This window comes from Filobasidium floriforme (assembly GCF_021052385.1).
Source record: "Filobasidium floriforme strain CBS 6241 chromosome Unknown HD553scaffold_18, whole genome shotgun sequence".
Lineage (NCBI taxonomy): Eukaryota > Fungi > Basidiomycota > Tremellomycetes > Filobasidiales > Filobasidiaceae > Filobasidium > Filobasidium floriforme.
The window spans coordinates 366,138-388,063 of NW_025763639.1; the positions used below are offsets into that span (position 1 = coordinate 366,138).

Genomic DNA, 21,926 nt, shown 5'->3' on the forward strand with positions numbered 1-21,926 from the left:
ATGAGCAACGTTATGTCGACTGCATCGTTCAATAGTTGACCCTAACGATCACATCGTCTCGTATCTGGAACAAGCTTTCAAGGAGAAGAGAATCTATCATCCTGTGGGTTGCAACGGCCTCGTCATGATCAATCCCGGTCGACTCGGTCCGGAACATCAGAAACCAACGGATACTCATGTTCTGTGAGTGAACGAATGCGTGAAGACCTGTAAAGAAGAATACTGGCCCTGACGACCCATCGTCAGACATGACCGGCTCAACACCTTGTTCGGAGGCGATCTCTTTGCGGGACCTCCGCAGGGGGCCGCCGCAGAACACTACGCTGTGATAGCGACTGGCATATCTGGGGCTGGGAAAACTACCGTAATGAGGGAAATATTGAACATGCTCTCTGACTCTGACTACGCGGAAAATAAGAACGCGATCATTAAATTGGAGAAGTCTATGATCATCACCGACGCACTCGGCAACGCCAGGACGAAGAATAACGACGATTCGAGCAGAATGATCAAGTCGATCCAGGTAAAGTCGTTGTCTGCCTAAGCGATCGACTCATCATGCTGATCGACGGTACTATCGACGTCCCGTAGACTAGCAACCTCGGCCGCGACCCCCGCTTTGTCGTATCCGCCATGATGCTCGAGTACACAAGGGTCCATTGCCTTCGCTCGCCTTCGGGTATCAAAGGAAAAGAGGAGCGAAGCTTCCACATATTTTACTATCTGTTTGCTCACGGCCATCGCGCACTCGATTTCGATCTTATCCAGGAACTCTATCCACAAGGAGTGAGGTCAGATGACGATGGAGAACAGTATCATAAAGTGAATGATGCCATGAAGCTTGTGGCTGGCGAACAAGATACACTGCCTGCGTTGACCTGGAATGGACTTGCCGGAGTGGCACTGTTGATGGCAGCAAAGAATGGTAGCGACCCAAAAGTCAAGTCGGCATTTGAGCTTGTTCAATACTGGGACATGGAGCTTTCTCTCCCAAAAGGCAAGACGAGGACTGAGCAGGCTGAGCTGGACGAACTATATGCCCGGGGCAAGGCTATCTATCGACCGATCTTCGAGGTGAGCCATAGTTTGGCGTGTCATGATCAACGCCGACTTAGCCTGATCGCCGAGTCGGTCTTACAGTTCTGGACCGGTAAAGCCAGTCGACTTGGGAAATCTAGAGAGGAAAAAGGACGTGTCATCACATTTTTCGATATCGTGAGTGAAAGTTCGTGAATTTGACCCGTCCAGCTCTGCTAAGACAATAGCCTCAAATATCCTCGCACAGTGTGGGTTCGAGTCACTGGAAAAAAACAGACTTGCCCAACTCCTCGTCAACGATTTCTACGAAAAGGTAAGTTTCATGTTTCTCCTCGTTACGCTCGGTTAAGGTTGATCCGTTGACAATCTCGACTACCGTATAGATCCTAGCGATGCAGGCAAGTCGTTTTCAAGTTTCGCCAGCGCGACAGCAGGATCGTTGACGAGCTTACCCAAAATTCGACTATGTTCATTGTCCGGAATCCAGGTCGATGACATTGCTGCTGCCGTAAGTTAGATGCTTGTCTGATTATGCGTATGAGTATCGAAGCGCGAGGCGCATACGGAACTTGAAACAGAAGTCTGCTTCCCAGGGTTCTTCGAAACATCCGGGTGGAATCTCCTGCGACCAGACGAGCGCGCATTTCCTCATCAATGAAATATCCAAATGTCGCACATCGCGCGGCCTGGATGAGGCATTATTGAATGCCAAAGCTCAAGATAAAAATCGAATTTCGATCAAGGGGCCCCCGGGGAAACTACAACTCTCGATCAAACACCTGACAGAAGCTGTCGAAGTCCAGTACGATCACACAACCTTCTTGTCGGATGACGAAGATGAACGACATCGCAAATTCCTGGACGGCTGTCGAGGTCTCGCCGCCATGCTCGCGTCTCCTCCCTCCAACGATATCAAACGTCATACCACCACGGCGTCCATGCTTAATGATTGGCGAAACGCCCAATCAATCTTGAGCCGAGCCCACGTTCTCGTTATCAATTGCATCAAGGCGTCCAGCACCTTGTCTCCCTGGTTGTTTGACGACAAGCAAGGATCCGAGGAGACATCCGATTACCAGCAGGGAGCTAAAGGAAGATCAGACGATAAGCAAGGGGTCAAGGCACAAATGATCAATCTTGCTACCGTTCAGACTATGAACTTGATGCGTTCCATTCAAATGGACAAAGAGGACACCAAAGCAAACTTCGCCGCCCGTTACGCGTGTCTCCTCCCGGTATCTCCGCCAAACATGGGTTTCGTCGGACAAGCCGAACGCGCACACAACACCACAGTCTCAGTGATTGGTTGGGTATCCGACAAGGACGACAAAGCTTGGAACCAAAGCTGTCTTCTCCTTGCCAACAAGGTCTATTGTAGCCAGATTTTTGCTGATCGCCTCGATGAGCTTGGTGAGTCTTTTCCATATATTGCATCGGCATATTCTCAGGTATCGAAGCGCTAAAGCGGCTGGCGGACCGCAGTGAAAGCTCAAGATGAGCAGGAAAGAGAGCCGGATGCCCCTCCAGCGTACATTTTCCATTCGGACGAGGAAAAAGACCAGGAGATACGGGCTACGGTCAGCGCAGCGCTTGACTGGTATTGTCCGGATGAGAGGCCAAGCGATAGACACGTCTCGGAAATCTTCGACCTGGTTATCCACTGGCTGGTTCAACATTTGGGGGACTGTACTATGGTCATTCCGAACGTGTTCCTCCAAAACCTTCTGAGAGACACAATCATCTCGGAAGCGCAGTTGAGGTTAATCGCTGCCGGCGACTCTGACTTGGGTATCGAGGTTTGGAACCAATTCTCGGCCCGCCTCATCGCTCTAGCGAGAGGAGGTTGGAACGAGACCGATCTAAACGCACCTGCCAGAGATACCAGTGTCCGCGAACAACAGCAAGCGTGTCTCAGGGCTTGCCTGAGGAACGCAAGCTATGCTCTTTTGGCGGACCCCTCACATGGTCCCGACCAATCCGATTGGATGAGGAGCGAACTATTTTTGTTGGTTGGCCAGCTCAGTCGAGCGTGAGATTGTAGGCAGGGATTTGCTTGTACCGATAGAAGGGTAGAGATTCAGGCGATGACATAGATCCCGCTTTCCAGACTACGCTTCAGTTCAATGAATAACCTCTCCGATTGTGGCATAATCGCATGCGATACAATATGACCGCATACAGTTTGACCGGCTCGCATGCCGATTCAATATGACCGCATACAGTTTGACCGGCTCGCATGCGATTCGATGGGATGGCACGCTATTCACTAGACGGCAGTTCTGTAAAGGCAGATCGGAGACTTGGACAGACCAGCGCAAGTATCGAATTTCTAGCAGCCATCGTTGACAGAATGGCACAAACGTCATATTAAACAAACAAATTGAAAGTAAAAGTAAGGAGCCGATTCCGACAACAGATTTAGGACCTGAGGGACCTGGTCGAATCACTTCTTCCGCAGCTAGCCTTGGCACGAAGCCGTTCACTGGCCCTTTGACTGGTCTCCTCTCTGTGTACCCGCCCTCATGTCAGTTGGCTACGGAAAGTATAGATGGAGGTGTATCACTCACTCGGAAATCGTATACAAAGCCGTGCCTCCAGCAGTCGCCTTGCTTGCATGCTGTCTGGTTCCTTTGTCTTTGAGATTGGCGACCCCGTTGGACAGCCTGGCCCGTTTGATGGCGACCTTGTTCTTCTCGACAGGAGTCAAGGGCGAGGCAGACAGGCCAGAGCCTAAGGCTTGAACCGGGCTGCAGTGACGAACCGGCAGCATCAGATTACGTATCGGCAGCGTACCAGCAACATCACAGACATGCTCACACTCTCGCCTCCTTGTAAAGGCCCGGCCTTTGCGATTGCATCTGCTTGCTGGCTTCGACCGAAGCTTCTTGTCTTAGGGGCAAAGGTCCCCTATGCACACGAGTTTGACTTCGCGTGATGGCTCGGCGGCGGTTAGGGGAGAGAGCACGAATGTGCCTTTCGCCTTTATCGAAGCCAGCGGTGTCGGCCTGCAGGGAGGGGGATCGAGCGATGAGATAGGACATGATCGAAGTAATTTTCAGCTGGTGAATGAGTTGATGAGGGTATGCAAGAGTTGGCGTTCCGATGGGGTTGCATGTCGAAAGTCCGTTTGATGATCCGGTGGGAACGAGGTATATATATGTCCCGGCGCAGAGCCTTAAGGCCCACGGAGTGGCAGGGCTGTGACCGACACGGTGGAGCGAGGATCACAACCAACCGGATCATGCCAAAGGATGCTCGGCCTTCCTTTCGCTGCGAAGATCACAACAAACCCCCAAAGGATGATCGTCCTTCCTTCCCCTTGATCGCGGATGGCTTGAGCTGGAATTGTTTCATGCAATCGCGCCACAGCCAGCCTTCGCGTGTCGGGGAGGGCGTGTGTTGGGAGGCCATCAAAAAGGGCCACAAGACACCCTCTCGAAACTATAAACACTTCCATTTAACAGGGACAAGGGACTCCAGTCTAGGTCCGAGCGTTGTGGTGTCGAAAGAGGATTTCGATAAGGAAGATGGTGTTAGAGATCGACGCAGTCGAGACGCGGGACGCGCCGAGACGCGTTCCGGCGGGCCATCCCGAGGGCGGACTCCGCCGTATTTGTTGTTTACATTCGAACGTTGTACTATCACTAAAGACCGGATGCTGGGCATCCGTTATTACTATATAGATGTATACTCCTACCCTCGCCTCTCTCCTGCTCACTCGTCCGGCGGACCAGCCCGGGGCAGCAGCCCGGCGGACTCGCCGCCGTAACAGATGGGGTGATCGGCAGATTGAGGGAAGAGGTGAAAGGTCGATAGTATTTGGTTCGGATTTCGACCTGCAAAGAAAGAGAACGACGCGCATCAGCGATTCAGACCCATCTGTTCCTACGGTAGACACTTCGCATGTTCGGACCTTTCGGTTAGCGAGATTTGTAGTCCACTTGCCCAGCTCTTAGATTGTAGTTTGTGGATTGTGGTATGTCGATGCAATCTTAGGGGTTCGCGTCTTCGATTTGTCGAGCGATCCATATTCTTGAGCTGATCAGCACACGGCAGGTCGAGCTCATCGCGATGGTTCAGCTCGGGCTGAACGCGACGGGTCAGCTTGGGTCGATCACAGTCATTGTAGGGTCTCCTCCCACTCACTCGATGAGATCAAAAGCCTGAGACGAGCACGGGTCCGTACGAGTTGCAGAGTTCCTTTCGTGAGTGGTTTTGGCGGAGGAAAGGGCAAGGTCTGCAAGCTGATTAACACACGATCGATCAAGGTAAGGCATCACTGCAATACTCGCGACCATGTTCTGAAGCTAAATGGGAGGTGACATAGACGAGGGTCGAGCACAATGTGGTTAATGGAGATTCCCCTTGTTCACCCCGGGTTCGTTCTATAAGCGGACTGTCGGCCTAATACCTTTTCTCGCCAGCGAGACGTGTGTTCTTTGCCCTTTGATCCCTGACAGCAGGCAAAGGCGATCAGCGATGTGTAACATCCAACAATCTCCTGACCTGGACACGGAAGCGCTAGCCTATAGGCGGTCCGTGTTTCGAGCAAGGAACGTGAAGGTGCCGCAAGACGTTCAAGCAAAGGCATGATCCTGCCATGAAAATGCAAAGTAGTGGGGTAGAGGAAGGGGTAGCAGCCGTAGGGTCTGCGCCGCCGCACAAACCAGTGCGATGCAAGTGGTTTCGCTTTTTGTGAAGTCAGTAACTTGGTATATTGTCAGACTTACGAAGGACCAACCTGTGCGCCTGTGCTCAGTCAACACCTTGGCTGGAGATGTCGAGAAACCATATGCATACGAAGTGGTTGGCATATAGAAGAATCAAATCGACGAAGCGCGTTTGTCTCTAGGCAGAGGCAGAGAGCCACCTGGAGCCTGCAAACTAGCTGCTGACTAGAAGATGACGGGAAAGATAGGAGACATGGTAACACACACGGCAACACAAAACGAGCTGTCAACGACAGAGAGATGGCCCAAGCGGCATGCGACCGAGAAGGGTGGGATAGTGTTGGCAGCAGCAAACGCCGTTCGCATGAACGGGCGAAAACAAACGGCTGAAGTGAAGGGTGAAAATCTTCAATGGTCCACAACCACATCGACCTAGGTTCCGACGTTGTTGGAAGGCGTTCGTCCTTTACAGGCGTTTACTTCCTCCGTTTGAACGGCGGGGATCGATCCCCGCTTGCGGCTGTGCTTTCTGCCTTTTTGCCGCGTGTTCTAGATGATCATCGGCACCTTTCGGCAAGATTACATCACCGCTTACGCCTTTATTACGGCAGCGCGTTTGCCGTCCGGCCGTCCGAAACGGCGAACGCATGCGAAACGTGCTCGGCAGCCGTTGCCGTTCACGTTCACGTTATTTGCTACGGCAGATTTTACGTTGCCGTTTGAACGGCGGAAGCAAAAAACGGCCCTTGACGTGCGTTCAGCGAACGGCGTTCACGTTTGCCATCACTAGCCAGTGGGACGGGCAGGATTTTATACGAGGGCGATGGGTCAGGTCGCGACCAAGGTATGCCCAGTTTCAAACCACATCGTTAATCAAGACGGATACTGATATCGGCGATCTCTGGTATCCCATCCAATGCTTCTACTTCTCCTTTAGGGAGCTGTAGGCCGGGCCAAAAGGCGCACGAAGACGGATCTCGTAAACGTGATGTCCGAAGGCCGTGGATCCAGATGGGGATGACCAGGAGTCAAGCCAAGGCTAAGAGAAAGCCGAGACTCGTCAGTATGTTCATCCTCAAAGCCCGTGCATACAAGGCCTCTCGATTGGAGGTGCAGATGTCTGATGTTGCGATCGTTCTGCCCTTCGGAACTCTAGCCCACTCGCGGTTTCCTGCTTCCCTCACTAGGCCGGCAAGACTTGTCCCTGTGCAAGTTGATCGGAAAACATTGATCCTCCAACCGTACCCTGCACTTCCAAAAGCTTTTGTCGTTTTCAAGAGGAAACCTTGAGCTTGCCCGGTGACGCATCAAGGTTTCCCGAACACGGTCACGATCCACTCTCGGTCCCGCCAGACCGAGGAAACTTCGATCAGATCTGCACCAAGATGGACTCGTAGGACCGGTCAGCGGGTCATCAAAAAGAAGCAGAAGACAACACCAATATCATACCACACCGACTTTACAGCGATACGATACTCTGCCACCAAGCCTGATCGGTATCGTCCCGCCCCGATCCCATATCTGGCTGCAACAACAAGGATCGCGAGACCCAACATTGAAGCCAATGCCCAATATCAGCGATCTTTCGGCCCTCTTCCCTTCTCGGGTCACTTCGCTAGTCAGGGCGAAATAGGGTACCCACCGCAGTAATTCTCGATGACGGGCTTAGCCTCTCCCAATCGATCTCTACGCTATCAACCCAAGATCAGACCCGACCCGACGGATCGAACCTCAGAGAGAACCATCCGTCTCGAGAAGTCGGAGCAACGTTTCCTCGAATGCAATGGGACATGGGATTGCGCAAGACTACTTCGTCCAGGACCAGGATCGGGGTGTACTTTACCTTACCGATCCCTTCAAGCCCAGCTGGACGTACTGTAGGAGAGCGTTCAGCCGAGCCGGGATATGAGATATCTGGGAATCGAGGTCCTTTCGGCGGGGTGCGGGATCGGAAAGGTTTCCCAGTATCGAGGAGACGGTTGATGTTGGTCGGGGAACAGCGAGGATGGGTCAGGTCAGACTCGGAAAAGGCAGGAGAGGCCCGATGGGGGAAAGCGGAGAAGGATTCGTCTATACCTTCTTTGGGCGACGATGGGGAGGGATGGACACCTCACCGCGTATTCCGCTCATCGATCGGTTCGAACGTCCACTAAGTTTTCTCTTCGCACCTCGAGAGAGTACGGACTTTCCAGGTCGCAAATGGTCAGTACTGGGTCTCGTTCTTGGGTTTTGTTGCAGATGGTATGAGGTGGCTGGAGCTGACTCAAGGTGTTTTGATCTGGTTGACGATAACAGCTTCGCAAGGGTCACTTTGCCGGCCCATCGCACCTCCTAAAACGAACTTCGTCACCTCTTTTGGGTCGTACGGGCCCGTTCACGATGGAGTCTTGAATCGCCGTTGGAGGAGCACTCGGACTGATCAATTATGATCGAGCCCGTTTTGCACAGGATCAGGAAGACACTCGAGCTTCATAGCGATGGTTGGGTAGACGGGTTGCAGCCAGCACGGCTCGCGCCGGAGGGGATGGAAGGGGGGCGGGGGGGTGGGTGAGGGGGGGAGTGGGGGGGTACAAAGAATGTAGAAGCTACATCCAAGGTCGGCTGATTTGAATAAGTGAGTCTCGCTCTGTATTTGTCCCCGTTACTTGGGAAATTCTGACCTTATATCCGTTATATGACCAGCGACGTCTGGAGACTGACCATTATCTATAAGGCCTGGCAACCGACTTGCCGAGTCTTGAGGTAATAAGGTCGCGGGACTGGGGAAAGGTAACGGTAGGCATAGCAATGTAATAACGGATGTCTAACTACTACAAGGTACTAGTAGACGTCTACGAGAACATCTCCTGAAAGGTCTCCGAGAGAGTCTCCGAGAGGGTCTCCGAACGAGACCCCGAGGCGACGCGCACCGTAGATTGCGCGTCACGTGACGCCTATAATATTATCGATCAAACGATAGTTTCCGTTAATGCGGTTGTTCGCCTGGAACAGGAGACGAATCGCGTTACCTCTTTCTCGCTCAATTGCCGTATCGAATTTGCGGCGAGCAACATCCGAGGTTATGACACCTTCCATGCGAACCCTTAATCCCGCTGCTGGACAATAAGGTGCAGTAAATACGGGGACCGGCTGCGGACGTCTGTCAAGGTATGCTATTTTTCCGGCCAGAACCAAATCCAAATTTCCATGATCATTATCATACATCTGTCATTCGTCTGTCTCATACTCTTATGTCGTCATTATCGTGGACATAAGATCATCGTAACGGCCATTCATGTCGTCTCGTTTGGTCCCCTCGAATGTGAAATCCCTCAATCTGTCCCCGTCTCCCCTCGTTGTCTCGTTATCGTTTCAAAGAGGGTGGATAGCGAAGATCAAGTGGCCCATACCCGAATCTGTCCGTTTTTCTCCACTACCTTTCCGATTCGCACATGCAACGTCGTCGCATCCTGGTGAATGTACGGAGGCTAGCCTCCGTACATTGGAGAAAACCTTCGAGGACAATGGAACGTGATCCACCGAAACGAGAACTCATTGAGACAGGATACGGATGGCCGCCCTCTCGACTCGCTGCCGCGGGTCGTAGAACACATCCCCCACATTCCGGTGCAAGGCCTTTATGATCTCCCTGACCGCCTCCAGTGCTTCGAGCTGGCTATCGATCCCGATGGGCCCACACGCCCGGCTGTTCTGTTCAAATGTAGCGAGACCAAGCACGATTCCTATGAGCACCCCGGCGACATTGCTTCGTCCACGGATGCGATAAAAATCGGCTAGGTAGACTCCCGAACTGAAGAGTCGGCGAGTAGGTACCCAAAGCAGATGGGAGTGCCAGTCGTGCGTCTGGACGATGGTATCCGAGAGATTGATCCAGCAGTACTCGGTGGTCGAGGGTATGATGCTGATCAAGTCGTGAGGAGACGGTCAGCTTCCAGGTGGTTCATTGTTCACGCGAGGATGACTCACATTGAGACACCGGGAGCGATCAAACGGGGCGCCCAGACACCCTCGAGGCTCGCTTGAAGTCGCATTCGGCGGTTCTTTACGCACAACAGAACGTGGCCTGCGTACAGGCTGAGCGCGATTCCATGTGGCTTGCCTTGTTCGTAGGTAAAGGTCCCCGCTCCCGATATGATGAGGCTATGGCTCAGGCCGGTCGCTCGATACGGCCCCGGTTCGACGTCCGGCATCCTCAGGACATCGGGAAGGAGCATTTGGATGGTCCGTGTGTCGTCCGATGACAGCGTTTCGAATTCGGTCGGCATGTTGCCGCGGTTTCTATGGCCGGGTAGGTGGTGAGGGCTGGTCAACTTGATCACCGTTCTGTGCTGCTGATACCCGTCTCTTTGCGGAACCGAGTATTTGGTTTCAACACTCGAGCGACATCGCCAGCGGATCCAACACCGCGGTCGACTCACACCCAAAACTTCGGTAATCCTGTTTGCATGTCACACAAGCGTGAACTGCATTCGCGGTTGGTGAGGTCGATGGTCAGACGCAGTCCAAACTGCCGCTCGGCCGCCTTGCAGACCTGCTTCAAGCCGGCCCAGACCGACGTCGTCTGAGAAAACGGGTTCCAGGCTCCCGTCGGACCGATACCTTGACAGGTTATTAACCGGTTAGCGCTGATGGCCCGTGTGTCCCATGCGCACACATAGAAGTTTGAACGACCGACTCACGCTCGAGCCAGCATTGTATCCCCTTTGAATCCTTGACAAACGGGAACTGGGCCATGAGGTTGTATACCGACTTGCATGGGGTATAGTCCTCCCAAAGAGCGACCCATACCGGTAACTGGCTGGATGTAGCTCTATCAGCGGTGACGGGAACCGACAAAACGACGAGATCAGTCGCTGCGGTCGACCCGAGATATCGCCTCCTCAAGCTCACTCGGTTATCTGCTCCTCGAGGTCGGAAACGGCAATGTCGGTATAGATCCCATCCTTGGTACCCGGACCGCGAGTCTCGGTACCGTCGGTCTTCTCCGTCATCTCTCGGACCTGCTTGATCAACCAAGACTATGGGCAAAGCTGGTGAGCGAGGGTGAACTGGACCTGTACGACATCCGAACGAAGACTTGCGTGTATCTGCCGGGGTAACAGAGGGGGACAAGCCGAGGTGATTAGATCGAGCGCTCGGAGTCCCAATCTGGGTCCTTCGTCCGGCGCGGCCGGCCACTCGACCCTTTTGCACGCAAAGTTCCAGTTGGTTTCGAATTCCCCTTCTTTTTGTGGCGAACGATGGGAAAGGTGCATCGAGATGGCAGGTTTCCAAGAACGACGTCGCGACGGGTAGCGGGGTGGGTACAGACAGGGTCGATCCATGTGAACACATCCAACCCGTGTGCATCGGGCAAGGAGACGCAAGTGGACACCAACATCGATGGGATCGTTGAGCGATGACCGGGTGTGAGAGGGGTAGCCAATAGCCGACGGGACGATCGGTTCCGAGCACCAGGGGGTGGGAGAGACGGGTCGAGCATGGTCATCAGCCGACTATCCCCTGTCGCGGCAGTCCTCCAACACCACGCCCTCCCGAGCAGCTCACCTCTCTTCTCTTGTCCCATTCCCGTCAATCCCAACGGGCTTCCCCACCAGCGGTACTCGCCATCGCGGAGGATCGTCCCGGTGAGTCTCCTTTGCGTCTTGTTAAAGGGAGGGATGTGCCCGCTCATTCGCAGACAGGACAGGGAAAACTCGGTCACGTGTTCGTCTCCTTCTTCGCGATCGAGAAGGGACGATCCGGCGAGGACATCACTGGTAGTGCTGGTATATCCAGCTCGCGTCGTTGCTGAGGTCGTGGTCGCGGCCGTGGCCGAGGTCGAGGTCGAGCTGGATGATGGGATCGGTCCAACGTGATCGTGTAGCGGCAGGTCGCCCAAGCTCATCGGGTAATTCTCCATCAATTTCCTGTGCGATCCGAACGGAGCGAATCGAAAACAAGGGCCTATCAGCGTCCTCCCTCGTACTCGTGCTCATCTCGACGCATCAGCGCCACACCCCACACGCTACGCCCATTCCCACACACCTCCGTTCATCCGGCGTAATCTCGTACCCTTCAACATGACCCGCCTTCATCGCCTTTGACGTGGCTTTCGCCAACGCCCTCAGATCCCTGGAAGTCCACTCCCGGCTCTTGCCCGATTTCTGTACGTCGACCAGTCGTCCGTCGGGGAGTTGAGGTTTCGCCGTGGTCAGGGAGAGCAACCTCATGACCCGTTCCAGACAGACCCGATCGACCAACCTCTTGGGCAAATTTAACCGGGGTTGATACCCCGGGTCCAGGGAAAACGACGTCGTCCGCGGTTCGAGGGGGACGAGTAGTTGTCCGATTTGGGCTAGTTCGTGGTAGACCCAGTTCCCCCAAACGGGTCCTCTCGGGGTGGACGTGGACATCGATGTCGAGGCCGACGCCGACGCGAACGTAGATGAGGACGCCGCTCCCGACCCCCCTACAACCCGACCCCTCGCACTCCCAGTCCCACTCCCAGTCCCACTCCCATCCTCCCCCCGGCCATTCGAGTCGGTCTCGGCAAATACGGAAAGACCTCGACTTCCCACCCTTCTGGCCAGATCGAATCGAGACGAACGATGCTCCGTGTCCGGAGGTCGGTCCCTTGCCCATTACCGTTGCTGTTGCCCTTGCCGTTGTCTTTACCTTTACCTTTACCTTTACCTTTACCTTTACCTTTACCTGTGCCGTTGTTGTTGATCTTGTTCTTGTCGTTGTTTTCGTCATTGTTGTTGCCGGTCCCTCCGCCGTGTTTTATACCATCGCTATCGCCATCGCCGTCGCCGTTCTCGTTCTCGTCCCGGGTGGCTGGGTCGAGCGCGTCCAATCTCGATGTCGATGCCGAGGTTGAGGTCGAGATCGAGTCGCATGTGGTCGGTTCGATGGGATTGATTCGAGCTCGTTTGCTCATTCGCATAGGCGTGTGCGTTGACGTGTGCGAGGGCGTTGGGATGGTAATAAGATGTGTCGTCATGGAAGTGGAATCGGGGTCGGTCGTCATGGAATTGGATTGGGGGTCGGTCATCATAGTGTCGCTGATGAGCGAGAGGCCGGGCATCGGAATCGTAGCGGTCGTCTCCAAGGTGGGGTCGATGCGAGTAGAGGGGATGATGGGACCTCGTCCATCTGTACCCTCTTCGGTGGGCTCGTCGGAGGTCTTTCGTTTCCTGTTGTTGATGTTGTCGAAGTTGGTGCTGGTGTTGATGCTGTTAATGGTCTTGGTGGTGGTGGTGGGTGTATCTATGTTGCTGCTAGTGTTGGTGGTACCGTCGATTTGGGGCCAGATGGTGGGCGAAGTTGACGACCCGGACGAGCCAGCGAAAACGTTCAATGGGGTCGAACCGTTGTCCACCCCAGTGATCCCGTGATCCATCCCCTGCACCTCATCCATGGTCACGTCCCCGTTCTCCTGGTCCTCGTCCTCGTCCTCGTCTTCGTCCTCGTCGTTGCTGTAGCTGGACAGATTCCTATTCGAGACTATCAATCCGAGCGGAGGCGATGCGGTCGAGCCTGTCGTCAATGTCTGATACTTGTCTACACGTGGTGTAGTGGTCGTGCTGTTTCCCGGTCGGTCTGTTCGTCCATGTACCGCTGACATGCCGGTGCATGTGCACGTGCATGGAGCTGGGGTAGTGGCTAGTCTGCTAGTAGCGGGGGTGATGGCGAACAGAAGAGTAGCTAGAGTAGGTCGTAGTAGGTCAGGTAGAAGAGTGATAGCAGTAGTGAGAGAGTAGTCGTCAGTTGCAAGTTGAGTGAGCGAGGGGATGAGGGCGATCGAGGCTGCAGGCCCGCCGAGGTGTCACGTGAATCGACCCGGGGGTTGGGGGATGATTGATTATGTAATCTCCCCCCCCTAATGACTGATTATGTAATCTCCCCCCCCCCTCTATATATTCATTTCCACTCACGCGGAACCGAAACCCTCGCTCTCACAAAGGCAACAAACGGCGGGGGCACCCGACGCTCACTTTCGACCCATCTACCTCGATCGAAAAGGTATAGCATACCGTCAGTAGTACAGTAGTAGTGGTAACAGCAGCAGCAGCAGCAGCACACGGTCAGTTCGATCAGTTCAGAACCACCATCGTCGTCGCCGTCAACCCCGACATTCGATCCGCTCCCATCAATTTCCTCCCGGGACAGAGGACATCGCAACGGGACCTCGCCCTTGCCACAAATCAGAAGCACCCGGTGGGGGACTCTTGGTAAACCCATACTCATTCTTCGATCGTTCAGGTGAGTCGGGACGAGGTTACGATTTCGTCGACATCGTGACTCTCGAGGCCAGTACCCTGATAGTATTCGTCCGGTCTGATCTGATCTGACTCGGTTTGGTTTGTCTTCCTGTAACTTTGATCACCTCTCGATCCGACAGGTCGTGCAGACTCTACTACCGCGGGTATCTTTCGTAGTCCGGAAAGTGGGGGGGAGGAGCTTGAACTCCGGCCGGGCGAACACGGGGGGCCGGGGGGGGGGGGGGGAAGACGGACGGGTCGTCAATCCATACTCGGACACGTAATCGCAACCGCAATCGCAACCGACTCCGGCATCTATCACTGTCACTGCATCGACCGGTGCTTGTGCTACCATTCCTGCCACCTTTCAACCGAGCGACCAACCGGCCCCTAGCAATGACGCTCGCCACGATGCCCACCACCACCACCAATACCAACACCAACACCACCCTCACTCCTTCTTCTTCTTCTTCCTCTTCCTCTTCCACCTCTTACCCCGCCAATCATCGACCGATGGCGATCAGCCACCTCGTCGACGCTCCTACCACCAGTGTGTACCTTCCCGCTCTCTCACCTTCCGTTCAATGTCAGCCTCAACCTCGACCTCAACCTCGACCTCAACCTCGACCTCGACCTCGAATTCATCCCGGACCCGAATCCGAACTCGGATCCAAGTCCCAACCCGGACCCGCGCTCGGGAGAGGAACGTCCGAAGATGAAGCCGGGGCGAGGGTGTTGATCAAGTTGTCTCAATCGCCCCAGGACGCTTTGATGGCCTCGCGGTCCAATTCCGGGTCGTGGGTGGGATCCGGGTCCGGGTCGGGGCTTAGGATCGGGGTTGGGAACGGTCAGACGAGCTCGATGAGCTCGACAGTACGTTCTCGTGACGATGCAGGCGATCGGCGCGATGTCCTTTCTGGTCATCGAGAGGAAGGAGAAGGCTCGCGGAGGGGAACCACGGTCGACGATCGCGTTGAGGAGGATGGGATCGATGTCGACGTCGATTTTATCGATGATGATCATCATCATCATCGTCATGATGGGCACGAAAATCACCTCGAGGTCGAACCATGTTCTCAGGAAGACGTAAACGCGATCGATAGGTTTTATCAGAGGAAATTAAGACCGGACGTGCTTAAACGGGTGAGTGTGCTGGGTCTAGGTGTCCCCCCTCCCCTCGTCATGTTCCCCCGTTTCGCGCTTCCATTCGGAGGACAGATCGGGTTTCGGACTGGAATTGGAGTTGGAGGTGCGGGGGGCGGTTCCGAGGCGAGATCCCTGGGGTGGATTACGGTTTACCAAGGGGCGACGACCCTGCTCCGGATCCTCATCGTTTACCCCCGTCTCAGACCGACTGACATCTGGACCGAATCCCTCGCCCAAACAGGAACTTTCCAACATGTTTCGGGCTTTTCGCTGGTTCAGGAATACGTTCGGACCCAACATGTGCAGCCCGCTGGTCGTATCCGACACCATCCCGGAAGGCGAACGGGTCACGCTCAAAGTCGTGTGTGAGCAAAAGCGGACACGCGTGACGATGACACGTCTTGGCGGAGTCTGATCTTGATCGCTTCGCATCCTTTTTCCCATCAAACCCATCCGTCCCGCGCGCACACAGGTCAAGTATGTACGCGCTGGCAAGGGTGTTTGCAACCGCATCCCATAGTCGGCGACGATGGACAGGGGTTCCACGGAGGCCTGATCGCAAGTCATGCCACTTGCGAGCTTGAAAAGAGTTTGACCGGACCTGATGTCTCGTCCTTTTTCCGCTCTTGCAGGAACACGTACGTTCCAGTGAACATCGCGAGGAGACCGAAAAGTGGGATTCGCTTGTGAGTCTCGACGTGACATGCGGTCGTGACCACGCCTCCATGTGCGCTGAAATATAATTCGGTGAAGGCGCCTTCGAGCGTCACTCCGCCTAGTAAGAAGAGGCAGAGGACGGAATCATTGGCGAAAGCCGATCACGGTGCCAAATCTCGAACGCGGCATACGGCAGGACATGTCGAATCAAACGTCGACACGTCAAGTGGTTCTGCGATTGAAGACTCTTCGAACGATCTCACGCTCGACCCCGCTCCTTTGATGGCGCTTGATCCGGCTCATCTAGACATAGCGGAAGCTGGCAGACGTTTAAGCAGCTGCCGCGACGTGTCAAAGGAAGACCTCAGTCTGGAAAGAGTGCTAGTCCTGCTGGACGGGCTCATGAGAACCTCTGACCCTTCGAGAGACGGCAAAGTGGACGATTCGAGTGCGCGCGCGAAAAAGACGGCGCCCAGCTTGGAAACCCTTACCGCACCCGGTCCGATCGAATCCGTCGAGGAAGCGCTCGGTGTCTTGGGATTGAAACAGGACGACGTCACGGGTAGATGGGGCGCTTTGAGGGCCATGTCGGTGACACTCACCTTTGCGCAGGTAAGCCTTTCGGACGCAAGCGTCAGATGGTTCCGACGATCTGAAACGGATTCCATGCAGATCTTTTCTGCCGCCAGTATTTGGAAAATGGTAGATCCTTCTCGCTCTCTACACAAGCCCCCAAATTCTGGGCGCTAAAGACGCACGCGCTTCCTTTCCTGTTGGCGATAGGCAGACTACAGAGCGGGGCGTCTCGAAGCGAAACCTCCGGACTCGCAGCGCAAGGGCTTCATGTTATGCGATGCCGTCGGGATGGGGAACACTCTTGCCGCACTTTCAGTATTCTCTCGGGACATGGGCAGCCGGAACTCACCTCTCCCGACGATGATCCTTTGCCCAGCTGGTTTGGTGATCTCTGTATGGCAGGTAAGATCGGACACGTCTCACGGAGGACAGGTCTCGTTGAAAACCGCTGATGAGTACCCGTCATACTGAAGCAACAAATCCGTCAATGGATGGGTGTTCTCGAGCAATGGACTACTTATGTGGAAAATCTCGAAGACTGGGAAATGTTTCTAGAGAAACGGCGAGCCGTATGTTCATCCCTGTCCGTCTCTGCTGCGCGGCTATCAGCTGATGTGGGCCTTACGTTCACCTGTAGGACCCGTCTGCTTGCCACATCGTCGTGATGAGCAAGTCGACTTTACGAGCCAGTCGGACCGGTCGATCCTGGCTGACCCTGCTGTTCTTGTCACGACTCTTCAGGTTTCGATGCGATCCAGCTCAATACGACTGACACCCTCGATAAACCACAAAAGCTCGCGTTAGGTGATTTCCCCGCCGACAGAGTCATCGTGGACGAATGTGAGCAAGGTGTCCGGCACGACCGCAAACCGGTCTTTTGCTGATCCCGATTGTAGGTCAGAACTTGAGACACACGCGGATTCGACATGGGAAACATATCATCCGTTACTGCGCATTACCCCACGTCAAAGACGTCTTGCTGCTATCTGGTACCATCGCGCCCCAAGACCATGGCGACATCTTTCCGGCTTTGAAGATGGTCGGCGTGAGTGTCTAGACCTGTTGTTCAGACGGCGGCATGCTGGCTGATGGATCCTCATTTGTCTATCAGTACTTGAAGCTGGAGACCATGTATGGGCAATGGGTCAAACAACTCAACAAGCTATCTTCGACCAACGAGAAGGATGAATGGTTGAGAAAGATACTCGCTGACAACACGCTGTACATGTCGAGAACCTTCGACTTTGCGCTCCACGCCTTGAGGGACTTTGTGGTAAATCCCGAGGGAACTCAGAGCGTGAGATGTAATCCTACAGACAGCAAAGACATGCTATGTAAGCCATCTGTTGCGCATGTTCGGAAAACGACACAGGCTGACGGCGTGCTGCTCCCATCCGCGAATCGTAGTGAGATGTTTCCGCCACTAACTGAAACAGGCAATCGAACTGTATGACGTTTTCATTGGCGTGGAACAAAATGTCAGATGGAGCTGACGTCTACCATCGCAGGGAGGAGAAAAACGACCGCAACTTGGACCGACCCATCCTCAACACAGAGGTTCACTCTATCCTGGAAGCGATGCGGGTTAGTCCTCGTGCGGCCTCTCCCCAGAAATTCCGATCTGACCATGAATAGTCGATTTGACAGGTCGCCACGTACTCTATTGACGCGTTGCCGGAATGGTGTAAAGATACCAAATTCGAGCTTGATGAAGACACACAAGCGTGTCTCGAGATGATGAGAGATGAGCAAACCGGTTCCACCATGTTGTCCGCGAAGATTTCTAGATTACTGTGAGTATCTCGATCGCTGCTGCTCGCAGGCAGGGTCCTGATCCAGGCAGTACCACCATCAGTGAAATGATAGAGGGAATCCACGGGAATGAGACATCACAGGATGATAAGATACTGGTTGTCGGTCACGATGAGCGCTTCATCGGACCCCTCGAACGTGCACTCGAGGCGCGCGGTTATCGTCGTTACAGTCACGGTTCGACCCACGCGGCAGAGCTGCTTGTTTACGACAGTAATGCTCGGAATCGGGATGCCAAAAATTTGACTCTCGAGCTCTTGAAAACGCGGCCAAACGTCAAGATCATGCTGGGGCCAGCGAGTCATGTGTGGGAAGGGAAGAACCTACAGGCATGCAACCACTTGTTCATGCTAGACGTACCGTAGGTCTTCTTGATCGATCACTTTGAACGCAAGCCGCAACAGTTGATTTCGATGTCGGTGACAGGCGGACCCGAGGCGCTCGCGCTCAGTTGACAGGCCGGATCAACCGACCTGGGCAGCTCAAGAATGTCACGATAACCGGCCTGCTTACTTTTCTATCACCCGACATCCTGTTCGATAAGCTCGTGAACAACCTCAAGGTAAGCTAGTCTAGGTGGGAGTAGTGTTGGCATGGAGTGAACGCGTTCACCAAACGCCTTGCAAACGTCTCGAACGTCTCCAAAAAATCACTGAACGCCAACGCCAAAATGAACGTCTTAGACGTTCGTGGCGTTGGCGTTCGAACGTCTTAGACGTTTGAGGCGTTTGACGTTTGAACGTGATCAAGTTTCATCGAATATCTATACTAGAATACACTACAATTGTTCTTATTGTCCGTACCGATCAATCGTCGTCGTCGTCCTCGTCGTCAGAGTCGTGGTCGATCACCACCACCGGCTCGATCGGTCGAGACGAGCTAGCCGCAGCGTTCGAGCTCGAGGCTGACCTCGAGCCCGCAGGCCGGGGTACCGGTGTAGACGTTTTAGACGTTTGAACGCCAAACGTCTCGACAAACGCCTTGTCGTTGACGACTCCCCTCTTCACCCAGTCACCAACAAGCATAGACTCTCGTACGGTTGATGGATTCAACCGTGTACGTCTGCTTGAGACGAGTAGGCCTGCCTTGGAGAAGACCCGTTCGACGTCGACGGAGGTGGCTATGTAACGAAGTAAAGAAGTTCGAGACGTTCAGACGTTCAAACGTCTAAGATACGCAACTCACCAGGGGTTCCCAACACATCAAACGCCATCTGCTTCAGCCCATTCAACGACGACTGGTGACTCCACCACAGCAGGGCCTGGCCTCGGAACGGTGCGACCGTGACGTCGGTCGCAGATGCGTTGACGAACGTGTCGAACGCGTCCTCTTGACTCTTAGACGCCTGCTGCGTTCCTTGGGCCAGAACCTCATCGAGCTCGTCGTTGATCTGCGATGTGATAGACAAGCGTTGTGTATATCAGTAAGAAGCAAGCAAACGTCTCGAACGTCAAGAGTAGAGTAGATCGAGAGGGACAGACCATCGCGTTGACAACCACCTCGTTGTCGACCTCAGCCACTCGGTAGTGGTCCTTCCACATCTCCTTCCCGATAAGCAAGGCCTCGCTGATCCACTCGGCAGGCCACTCCTTGCGACGCATGTATGCGACTCGGTAACCAGGATGGAGGACTGATGATATTATAGGCGTCACGAGACGCGCGACCTACGGTGCGCGTCGCCTCGGGGTCTCGTTCGGAGACCCTCTCGGAGACCTTTTAGGGGATGTTCTCGTAGACGTCTAACTAGTACCTTGTAGTAGTTAGACATCCGTTATTACATCGCTATGCCTACCGTTACCTTTCCCCAGTCCCGCGACCTTATTACCCCAAGACCCGGCAGGTCGGCTGCCAGGCCTTATAGAATAACGGATCACCAAAGGACCCCGGCTGGGAACGTGAAAGGGGGTAGTGATGGGATCCCGCTGCACATTGGTGCTAGCGGTAACCCTAGTGGTCCGGAGAGCCACCTCACTCTGGTAGGAGTGTTCTACCCGCAGGGGATTCCTGTGCAGGCAGTGATGATGGTAGATTCGGGGGCCACGGGTATGTTCATGGATCGGACGTTCGCGAGGATCCATAACTTTGATGTGATAGACCTAGAGAACCCTAGGACCGTCACGGTCATCGACGGAAGAGAGATAGTGGGTGGTCAGATCACCCAGAAGGCACATGCTATTGTGCGGACAGGATTTGTTATAGCGGTCACGTGACGCGTCGGACACGCCGTACGCGACTCCCGTATGCGACTCCCGTCGGGGGTACTTTTCGGTGTTGTTGTTTGGATGTAGAACTAGTACCTCTGTAATAGCTCTACATCCGTTATTACATCTAGATGTCTACCCATACCTTGCCTCATTCCTGCGTCCCGTCAGCCTGTCCAGGGGGACCCCCATCGGGGGCCGCTCCCGGGCCTTACAGAATAACGGATCATCAAAGGACCCCGAATGGGGGAGCACGAGGAGGTAGCCGGATCCCCTTGCAGTTGGGTGCAAGCGGAGTACCCAACGGTCCAGATAGCCATCTGACGTTGGTAGGAGTGTTCTACCCGGAAGGAGTGCCGGTCCAAGCACTCATGTTGTTGGATTCGGGAGCGACCGGGATGTTCATGGATCGGACATTCGCGTCGCTACATGGATTCGACGTGACGGACCTCGAGACGCCGCGGGTAGTGACGGTGATCGATGGTCGGGAGATCCAGGGAGGAAGGATCACCCAGAAGGCTCGTACGCTGGTACGTACGGGAGTGCACCTGGAACTGACCGAGTTCCACCTCACCGATTTGAGTGGGTACCCGGTGGTACTAGGTATCCCTTGGCTGCGGAGACACAACCCGCATATCCAATGGGACTCCAACGCGGTGACGTTCGGGGATGTCTGCATCAGCACGGGATGCCTCAAGAGGCCCGAGACGGTGTATGCTCCGGACGAAGTAGAAGTGGAGACACGAGGGATCGACCCGTTCAAGAAGATGAAGGGGTCGATCACGGAGGATTTGGTCGTCGCGCAGATGCAGATGACCCGGGAGGACGACGAGCGGGCGAGGCGCCCGGACCTGTGGGATTGGGACGTCAAACCCACGGACTCGTTCCAGGACGATCTGGATCCTCCTGAGTATATGGAGAAGCTGAGGGACATGGTACCGGAGAAGTATCATGAACATCTTGGAGCGTTCTCCAAGACGAAGGCAGATACACTGCCCCCGACGCGATCGATCGACCACGCGATCGAACTCAAGCCCGGTACGTCGCCGACGTACCAGAAGCTCTACAACCACTCCCAGCGGGAAAGCGAGGAGCTAAAGAAGTGGTTGAAAGAAAATTTGGAGAAGGGGTTCATCAGGCCGTCGAAGTCGCCCTGTTCGAGCCCGGTACTGTTCGTACCGAAGAAAGGCGGCGAGATGCGTATGTGCATCGATTACCGTCGCCTTAACGACATTACGGTGAAGGATAGGACGCCCCTACCCCTCATCTCAGAGACGCTAGACAGGTTGAAGGGCGCGAAGGTCTACACGAAGATGGACCTCCGAGGCGCGTACAACCTGCTACGCGTAAAAGAAGAAGACATTTGGAAGACCGCGTTTACTACACGTTTCGGTCTGTTCGAATGTTTGGTCATGCCGTTCGGCTTGACCAACGCCCCCGCTACCTTTCAGCGGTGGATGAACGAGGTTTTCCAGGACCTTTTGGATGTGTGCGTCGTCGTTTATCTCGACGACATACTTATTTACTCCTCCGACCAGGAGACCCATAACGGTCAGGTCAAGGAGGTTATGAAGAGGCTG

The 21,926-nt window shown here is 54.5% G+C and overlaps 4 protein-coding genes across 4 annotated transcripts; 3 read left to right on the forward strand and 1 right to left on the reverse strand.

Annotated features, from left to right (window-relative positions):
* Positions 1–124: 124 nt before the first annotated feature.
* HD553DRAFT_344171 (P-loop containing nucleoside triphosphate hydrolase protein) lies at positions 125–3,071 on the forward strand (the record flags this gene model as incomplete). The annotated part of the gene is made up of 8 exons (XM_046182958.1): positions 125–183; positions 247–523; positions 592–1,074; positions 1,141–1,215; positions 1,286–1,351; positions 1,526–1,546; positions 1,617–2,448; positions 2,521–3,071. 8 exons carry the CDS (start codon positions 125–127, stop codon positions 3,069–3,071), a joined length of 2,364 nt encoding a protein of 787 aa, XP_046034719.1.
* A 2,869-nt stretch (positions 3,072–5,940) lies between these two features.
* Positions 5,941–8,099, forward strand: HD553DRAFT_325487 (uncharacterized protein; the record flags this gene model as incomplete). Its single annotated transcript, XM_046181620.1, has 6 exons — positions 5,941–6,099; positions 6,262–6,459; positions 6,499–6,552; positions 7,062–7,342; positions 7,709–7,910; positions 8,004–8,099. The coding sequence occupies 6 exons, from the start codon at positions 5,941–5,943 to the stop codon at positions 8,097–8,099; spliced, it is 990 nt and encodes a 329-aa protein (XP_046034720.1).
* A 1,140-nt stretch (positions 8,100–9,239) lies between these two features.
* On the reverse strand, positions 9,240–13,317 carry HD553DRAFT_325488 (uncharacterized protein; the record flags this gene model as incomplete). The annotated part of the gene is made up of 9 exons (XM_046181621.1): positions 9,240–9,609; positions 9,675–9,986; positions 10,127–10,307; positions 10,388–10,892; positions 10,948–11,210; positions 11,256–11,617; positions 11,736–11,854; positions 11,952–12,340; positions 12,402–13,317. 9 exons carry the CDS (start codon positions 13,315–13,317, stop codon positions 9,240–9,242), a joined length of 3,417 nt encoding a protein of 1,138 aa, XP_046034721.1.
* A 1,033-nt stretch (positions 13,318–14,350) lies between these two features.
* Positions 14,351–18,860, forward strand: HD553DRAFT_325489 (uncharacterized protein; the record flags this gene model as incomplete). The annotated part of the gene is given in 17 exon segments (XM_046181622.1): positions 14,351–14,801; positions 14,850–15,097; positions 15,117–15,203; positions 15,342–15,465; positions 15,573–15,577; positions 15,733–15,786; positions 15,854–16,369; positions 16,541–16,735; positions 16,807–16,966; positions 17,075–17,173; positions 17,230–17,378; positions 17,445–17,667; positions 17,817–17,917; positions 17,981–18,126; positions 18,156–18,506; positions 18,572–18,707; positions 18,732–18,860. The coding sequence occupies 17 exon segments, from the start codon at positions 14,351–14,353 to the stop codon at positions 18,858–18,860; spliced, it is 3,174 nt and encodes a 1,057-aa protein (XP_046034722.1).
* Positions 18,861–21,926: the final 3,066 nt, after the last annotated feature.